Source organism: Ascidia mentula, chromosome 3 (assembly GCF_947561715.1).
Source record: "Ascidia mentula chromosome 3, kaAscMent1.1, whole genome shotgun sequence".
In the NCBI taxonomy this organism is placed as follows: Eukaryota; Metazoa; Chordata; class Ascidiacea; order Phlebobranchia; family Ascidiidae; genus Ascidia; species Ascidia mentula.
In genome coordinates, this window is record NC_138568.1 from 19,515,560 (window position 1) to 19,524,846 (window position 9,287).

The window sequence follows — 9,287 nt, forward strand, 5'->3', positions numbered from 1 at the left end:
TGCCATCACTTTGTTAATATGGTTATTGGGTTTGAAATATTTATGGAGAGACAGGATACCTTTTTCTAATCAAAAAGTATTACTTGCAAATTATTCAAATCCTGACGGTTTACTCACTCTACCGAAGCGAATGAACGTCCATTGATCGGTCAGCAATGTGTAAATTTAGTCGAGAAAATAATGATGGCGCAGAAACCTGTTAAATAATTATGAAGTAATTAAAGCTTTTACTTCTTTAAATGCATCATCCTGTGATGCAATGTTGTCAGATTTAAATCACAAAATGTCCAAAGTAATTCTATGTTGTGTTCTATATTCTGGACAATGCTCTGGGAGGTGTTCAATTTTCGTTGCATGGAACAACGTTTTGCATCACATGATTTAGCAAAACAGTTTGGTCAATGTGCCATTTTGTTCAGCTTAAAGGTGGTTGTGCGTACATTGTGTTTCTGGTTTAATTAGAAACCTCTCCAGTTCCGGTGACTTGCTGTCGGTTATCTGTTGAATGCAAGAGTGTGTTATGTTTTGTGTGCTGGTTGAAAGTGTCAGTGAAATTACGGAGCGCGTTTGCAAGACATTTAGTTTTTGTCGCAGCACCAAAATGAATGCAATTCGTTGATGTGGAAGAAATTGTTTAAATGTAGACGAATATTGGGTGAGATCGAATATGGTTGAATGATGAATTGTGGGAAGTTAAACTTATTCAATATATACTTATATTTGGCAAACCTCATCCGTTTGAAATAAACATCATCAAATGTACGTTGCGTGAACCAACGTAATTGATTGAACTTATAGTTATACACACAGCGCCTTTCCCGAATGAGTGATGATGATTAACAATTTCAGTTGGCGTTAATTAAATCAAAAATCAGTCCGTCAGGTGCAAATGATTCGGTCGTTTCGTCATCTTTATAAACAATTGCAATTAACGGATAAAGCTTATGGAAACAAATGAACAGGTATTAGTAGGTTAAGGTTTTGCGTATTTTATGTAGCAATGATGTTAAAGTATTTTTTGCAAGCTTTCCTGCTTTGTTATCTGCAATTCAAGAATCAATGCAATTCGTTGAGAGGTAAGCTGCGTTTCAAATTTACTCATAAATTTTTATATGTACTGCTTATAAGTCTACCAAATATTTCGTTTCCACAGCAACGTGTGACACAAAGTTATCAGATTTAAATCACTCAATTTCGAAACAAAATATAAGATAAAACTATTAATATTGCGATTGCTTGCTTGGTGAATTGAAAATATTTAAAGAGAGCTTTTCCTTTATTTCAGCGCAATACAACTTTATAATTTGCTTTATGTCTTTAAGTTTCCTGTTTACTTGTATCCGATGTTCCGTCATTTTATGCAGCCATCATATTGCGTTGTATGTTCTGCTTTGTCTGCTGGGTGAAAGTATAAGTGGAACTTTGGAGCGCGTTTGCAAGATATTTAGTTTATTGTCGCAACACCAAAATGAATGCAATTCTTTGGTAGGGAAGACATGGTTTTAAATTTGAAAGATTAGAGTTCAAAGCTCCAATTACTTTCTTTACGTTAACGCAGCATCGCGAGAATTCTCTTAATTTCAAAAGTAATTGCCAAGTTACTGGCAACGCTTCAGTCTGATTACCTTTAAACGTATCATCGTGTGTCAAAATATTGTCGGATTTAAATCCTTAAATGTCCAAAGTAATTGTATGTTGTGTTTTATATTCTGAATAATGTCCTGGGGGTGTTTTAGGCGCGCTTGCATCACATTTTTCGTTGAATGGAACAATCGTTTTACGTCAGACTATTTCGCAAAACAGCTTGGTGAATGTGCAATTTTTGTTCAGTTTAAAGGTGGTCCTGGGAGTATACAGTGTGTTTCTGGTTTAATTAGAAACCTCTCCAGTTCCGGTGTCTGGTTGTCGCGTTCCGCTAATCTGTTCTGAAAATTGTGTTATGTTCTGTGTGCTGGGTGAAGGCATAAGTGGAATTTTAGAGCGCGTTTGCAAGACATTTTGCGATGAAAACACGGGAAGCGCAGTGTGGCGCGTGGGGTTACCGATCAGTCAAATAATGAACACTTTATAATGTTGCCGTGTACAAACAACATCTATGATTTATAGAGAAGATTAAACTGAACACATTGTGAGATCAAAAGTAACATGATTTAATGGTTTCCTAATAAATTATTTCACTCATAATAGTTACTGCCCTCACATGGAATTCAATATCTTAATAAATAAATAATTATCAATAAAATTAAGCTTGAAGTTGCGATAATTTGCATAAAAATTAAAATAAGTTGATTATGGATATACGTTGCTTTCAACTGAGTGGTTGGATCAAATTCTATTGTGAAACGTATGCGATGTGATTACAACGTAATAAACCATCACTTTGGTAATATGGTTATTGGGTTTGAAATATTTATGGAGAGACAGGATTCCTTTTTCTAATCAAAAAGTATTACTTGCAAATTATTCAAATCCTGACGGTTTACTCACTGTACCGAAGCGAATGAACGTCCATTGATCGGTCAGCAATGTGTAAATTTAGTCGAGAAAATAGCGATGGCGCAGAAACCTGTTAAATAATTATGAAGTAATTAAAGCTTTTACTTCTTTAAACGCATCATCATGTGATACAATGTTGTCAGATTTAAATCACAAAATGTCCAAAGTAATTCTATGTTGTGTTCTATATTCTGGGTAATGCTCTGGGAGGTGTTTTAGGCGCGTTTGCAAAAAATTTTCGTTGAATGGAACAAATGTTTTGCATCACATGATTTAGCAAAACAGTTTGGTCAATGTGCCATTTTGTTCAGCTTAAAGGTGGTTGTGCGTACATTGTGTTTCTGGTTTAATTAGAAACCTCTCCAGTTCCGGTGACTTGCTGTCGGTTATCTGTTGAATGCAAGAGTGTGTTATGTTCTGTGTGCTGGTTGAAAGTATCAGTGAAATTGCGGACGATTAATAGGTCAGATCGAATATGGCTGAATAATGAATTGTGGGAAATTAAACCTATTTAATATATTCTTATATTTGGCAAATTAAATCAAAAATCATTATGTCAGCTTAGAATGATTTGGTTGTTTCGTCATCTTTATAAACAATTGCAATTAACGGTTAAAGCTTATTGAAACAAATGAACAGATATCAGTAGGTTAAGGTTTTGCAATAGATACGAAGCTTTGAACTCAGTGTACAGAGCTTTTTATAAACAGAGGAATATTTAGGAGAGAAACATAACAAAGCAAACTCATTTTCGGAAATATATACGAGATAGCACTATTAATATTGTGATTTTTAATTTGCTTTAAACCTTTAAATTTCTCATTTACTTGTAGCGTATGTTGTTTTATTTTGTGTAGCAATGATGTTAAAGTATTATTTGCAAGCTTTCCTGCTTTGTTATCTGCAATTTAAGAATCAATGCAATTCGTTGACAGGTAAGCTGCGTTCCAAATTTACTCATAAATTTTTATATGTACTGCTTATAAGTCTACTAAATATTTCGTTTCCACAGCAACGTGTGACACAAAGTTATCAGATTTAAATCACTCAATTTCAAAAGTAATCTGCCCACCCAACTGCTTGAGAGAATATTCGGATTTGTGTGGAAGTGATAATTACGCCTCTGGTCCACTTTGTCTGGCTGCAATGCATGCAGGACTGATGGATAGTAAGTTACAGTGACAGTACCCTGGCATGTTTACCGGATTTTCTTTGATATGAACTCAAACCAAATATTTTTGTAAAGATGATGGAGGCTACTTTGAAGTATACAAAAGTGAACCAATACATGAATATAAAGGATTGGACAGGAACGGATTGAGAAGCAAATCTTGTTCGTCTGCAAGATGGTCGTACACATTTGAAAGTAAGCTATGCTCCGGGTAGCGTTTTGGTTAGAAAAAATAATCACTTTTATCTGAATATAGTGAAATGCAGCACGACAGGAAACAGTGAGTTTTCTGTAACTGATGTATTTTGTCCACCTGGTTGTTCGTCCAAAGACGTCTGTGGAACAAATTCGTACACCAAGAATTCATCGGTTTGTGCCTCTGCCATTCACGCTGGTATCTTGTCGCGTAAGTTGGTGTAATTAACACTTTGTGGTTTGTTTGAATCAACCATGAATATTTTCAGAAAGTGGAGGATACGTGACGTTTTATTCAAGAAACGGAAGACGCGCATTTATTAGTTCGACCAAGGGTGGTGTAACCAGCAAATCGTGTGGTTCATCAAGTCAATACTTTTCGTTCACTCGTAAATTAACCTTCTAACCGAAAAAACAGGAATTGAAAGAGAAAATACGTGATAAATGAAATAACGCTCGTTTTCCAATCAATATTTCAGATGAAGATTATTTGACAACTTGTTCTAACGACGGTGAATGTTTGTCTGGAGTTAACGACCAACATTGCTGTTCTTGCAACCCCGGATTGACCGGTTCTGACTGTGACATAGGTGAGAAACTGCCCTGAAAGCTGGAATGTTTGGCACTAAGAGAAATGTGCCAGGAAAATCGCAAAATACTTAAAAATGCAAATTCTGCTTAAAAGGTTACGCTACAACTCACATTGATTCTGGCGCCAATAAATTATTAGCTGACGTTAACCAACAAAATGATAATCATTTCATGTTTTTCATGTTTAAGCAGCAGAATATTTGATAGTTTTGAACTTTCGACCTTACAAACTTTCACCGTAATTGAAAGTGCTGTTCTTGTTGAAGTTCATGCTTGCGTTTTCTTCGAAGATAAATGCCACTCAGTATGTGACAGTCCACAAAAATTGATCGTAATTATCATATTCAGATATAAACGAATGCGTGAAAGTAATGCACAACTGTCATCAACATGCAACTTGCATCAACACCGTCGGCAGTTTTCAATGTTCTTGCAACGCAAACTACACCGGAGATGGCATTGATTGTTGTAAGTTTGACGTCGTTTTTACAATATTCAAATACAGGGATTCCAACCTCCGGGCCACGAACCAGTTTGGGTCCGTGATGCATTTGTAATCGGTCAGTAGAAGAGCAAAATGAAGGCCTCCACTTGAGAATATCACATGCTGTATGACGATCAGCTAAACGAAATTACCTCGGGTGCCTAACTGTGGTTATAATGGAATCACAGACTTAATAAACTACTTTTTCACAACTAATAACTCTGGTGTTCTGCAGGGCCGGAATGTCGTTATATTCAACTCTTTCATGTGAGTAAGACTGCCAATTCTGATTATTAATCTTGATTCATTTTAGATCCAGATTTCTGTGCACAAAATCCTGGTATTTGCCAGAACAACGGAACATGCATTGACACAAAAACCTCCTACAATTGTTCATGTGCCCACGGGTACAGAGGACCACATTGCGAAAAACGTAAGATTTTGTAGTTTTTGTGTTTGATTTATTTGGATAAAAGGATGCAATTTATTAACAATGTTAATGGTGTTCAAAACATAGGCTCGTTTCCAACCTGCAAGGATGCATTACAAAACGGCCATAACGTAAGCGGAGTCTACAACTTAAATTCTCCTCTGACTTTCCAGGGATATTGCGACATGGATGGCGGTTGGCTGGTGAGTTTGCCTCTCGAGGCTAGAACTGTATCCTAAGTTTAATGGTTGGGAAGCGTTCGGTGGTCGTTTACATGTAAAGTTAACGTCTGAACACCTTACCTTGGTTATGATAAATACCAGGTGTTCCAGCGTCGTTATGATGGATCTGTGAGTTTCGATAGAGATTGGGTGGATTACAAGAACGGGTTTGGGAATCTATCAACAGAATTTTGGATGGGTTTGTATTCCAAAAAAGCAATCCGTAACTAAACGTCTTACAAGTTTAAATAAAAACTAAACACAACTGATGTTAAATTTTGAATAATAGTTGTTTTTAAATTTAATGCATTTACTGAACATTTACTGAGTGTTACAGCTTGTGCACACCCAGTTAAATATACTGGCCTAAGTAGCAAAACGTTTCAAGCACGCTACGTAACAATACTAGAGTCAATATAACAGTATAGCTAATCCAATTTAAATTCCAGTGTTTTTAGCAAAATTATTACAACGAACAAATTTTATCAGGTTTGGAGAAACTGCATCAAATCACCAATTCGTCCGCTAGATGTCGCCTTCGTGTTGACCTACAGGATTTTTTCGGAGGTCAAGGATTTGCCGAGTATAGGTAAGACTATGACGTATTTAACGTTTTCAATTTAATGTCATTGTTCCAACGATAATTTACCCGATGCTGCCAGGTCGTCATAACTAACAAAATCTTAAAACACATTAGGGGAATACCCCCCTTATTATGCCAGATTCCTAAAAACGTTTAAAGCAACCCAGAATATTCTTGCTGTGTTTCAATGCATTTATTCGGTTCGGAATAATTATGAAATAAAAAGTTTAGATACCGCACACACATAGGGATGGTAATCAACTCGTAACGACCCCACATCACCGCTCTTGAGGTTTGTGCGATCGCTTGGTCGCGGATTGCCGGGACCGAGCTCAGTGGGGCTCGGATTGGGTCGAACGCCACCTTTGTGCGCTTAGAGAATGTGGCTGCAGAAAATTTTCTTTCCCTTGATTCCAAATCTTTTGGAACGTAAGCATCTGGAAGACAGTTCAAGCGAAATTAACCACGGCCAAGCCGTTTCACAATTGGTGGCAGCAGTCCAGTGAATACTAATGCTGTGTCCCGCATCGATATATGGGATAAAAATATTATTATATTCTCCAGCTAACACCCATGCATAATCCAGTGTTTTGATTTTCTGCGGCTCCCAATGTTTTGAATGGGGCAACAAAAATCCCGTAATCGCGACGTGTAAGACGCTGGCGCAACTTGATTGTCAGTGTATAAGTTGTATAGCGTAAACTCTCTGTGTTCCCTTTGCCCACCCCTGGGTTAGCTGCTGGTCGTTGCGTGGTTGATTGGATATTGTTGGGCCTCTATGCAAGAAAATGGGGCATTGGCCTGCAGAGTTAATTCCTCATAGGCCAGTGGTTCTTATCCAGTGGGAAATTTTAGGGTTGTAGGTTGATACTTAGTCGGCACCGAAATACACGAAAGTAGTCGAAAAGAAATATAATGATCTGTATAAAATCTTGTACTGATCCTTTACCAAAACGTTGCATCTTGACTGGAAAGTTGGAATTATCCGCTTTGTTCTTCAGCTACAATAAAACCTCTTTGTAATCGCCTTAAATGAACGTTTAACCGAGGTACACGTACCCTGCAAGTGACGTAGGATCAGAAACATCAAGAAACTCTGTCACAAACAACATAGTTAAATGTGGGTTACAGAATAGTCTCGGCAAAAACTCATTTAACTTTTGCTTCTCCAAATATATCTTGCAATGTCAGCATCGTAGGCTTGATTGACATCTTATGACACTCGTATATTACGTCATAAAGTGTTTTATTTTTAACTATAATTTCCGAACCAATGTAAGCGAGTTGATTTAAACTTAGCATTAAATCAAGCATTATGACATTGTTGATTTCAGTAAGTTCAGCATTGGCGATGAAGGAAGTTCTTACACAATTACTATATCCGGATATTCGGGGAATGTATCAGATTCCATGACTGATAAGTCGCACCAAAGTCTAAACGGGGTGAGATTTTCAACTCGCAACAGAGACAATGATGCGTGAGTAATAATGATACAACGTGTATGATTAAATTTCTGTTTTACTAACGAAGTAATTAGAGATGTTTTTAATAAAATATGAAATGCATTTCCTCAAATAGTTGATTTTCGTTGACAAAGTTAACCGCCTACCCTAAATCAACAATTGTAAAAATCAGTTGCTCTGAAACAGGGGGTTGCGTTAAAGTTTTAGTTAAACGCAAGTTTTTACTGAGTTCAAATAAGTTGTGACACAGAGTTGTTGACAACCGACTTAATTATAATTGTAGGTGGGTAGGAGGTAAATGTACTTTGGATGGTGGCGGAGCTTGGTGGCATCGTAAAAATTGTGCGCGTGCCCGACTCAATGGTCTGTGGTCGAGAACTTCTGCTCATCACAACACTATGACTTGGTTTTATTGGAAGAACTCATTTGGAAAAATTATGAGCTCTAAGATGAAAGTGAAATGCGAATAATTGTTGGGGAGGTTTAAAGTGACGAAAATTAACATTGCGTCGTTAGTAACCATGGCAACGTTGTGTTGATTTACAATTATTGACAGACATTGTAAATACTTTCACCAGTTTTGATAAAGGCTTTAAATCGTAAATAAGAGGAAAGCAATTGTACCAAACCGAATTTATTTCACAAATCCTTACAATTTTTGTGTTAATAGCGAACTTCTCCTTGCTGCATGTTTGTTATTATCGTGGTAGTTGTATAGGGCGTTACTTATTACATAATAAACAAGCGCACGTGGATTAACAATAAGACGTTACAAACCACGCGTACAAAAATTCTCTGTCCTGTATGTCCTTTGTCCTGTCTCTTCGTATCTTTTTTACTAAAAACACATGTAGCCTATATAGAAAATGCATACCAGGTTGTTTAAGTTCAGATTACCACGTGACTCATTTGTAAAGGCGGCTTGTTGCTGGAAGTGTCAACGAACGAATAGCACGTTCGCCGTAAATGAGTTGAACTTGGTTTACAGAGTGATTATTATCCGACGTTAATAAAAAAGCCGGTTGATGCCAGAAAAACACAACATAATAATTGCAAATATGACGTCAACACTACTTATCATAACATTTTGTGTGTTTCGGATGCCACTTCTTCCATAGAATTATGTTAACGTGTCGATTAGATATTGACAACACATTCCGTTTTATCATTCCTTGTATATCATGTCGTTGTTGTAATATCGCAAACAATGTTTCTATGCTGTATGTTGATAATCCATGTAAATATAAACATTGATCCATCAGATTTGACAGTTGATTTCTGATTCGAGAATGTCAGTAAATCCCCAAACATGCATTCACGCAAATATTTACAGAAATGCGCGGATATCGCGGCGTAATTTCACCGACTTTTGGAAAAGGTTTTATGTGAGGGTAAATTGTGTAACAAGGTTTTTTGTCAACACCCAGGCCCCCATTGCTGCCCAAATTATGACGTCACGGTCGTGGGCCTTCGAGTGGCGTCTGTCACGTGTTTTATTTGTTTTGTTGTTTTTGTCTGTTCAGTTACCTGCCTACCTCTGCCCACACCTTGCTGCAACTCATTCTTACCTGGCACTGATGATGAATATAACAGTGGTGTTTAAAACGTTTGCTTAGACATGAGTAGCATACAATCTTTGGCTTTCCCACACA

The 9,287-nt window shown here is 37.0% G+C and overlaps 1 protein-coding gene across 1 annotated transcript; it reads left to right on the top strand.

Moving 5' to 3' along the window:
* Positions 1-3,358: 3,358 nt before the first annotated feature.
* Positions 3,359-8,808, top strand: LOC145895897 (uncharacterized). The gene is made up of 13 exons (XM_082984676.1): positions 3,359-3,431; positions 3,509-3,664; positions 3,743-3,862; positions 3,924-4,073; positions 4,132-4,251; positions 4,348-4,452; positions 4,802-4,921; positions 5,251-5,370; positions 5,455-5,570; positions 5,691-5,787; positions 6,078-6,177; positions 7,506-7,649; positions 7,919-8,808. The coding sequence occupies exons 1-13, from the start codon at positions 3,359-3,361 to the stop codon at positions 8,103-8,105; spliced, it is 1,608 nt and encodes a 535-aa protein (XP_082840802.1). The 3' UTR covers positions 8,106-8,808.
* The last annotated feature ends 479 nt before the right edge of the window (positions 8,809-9,287 follow it).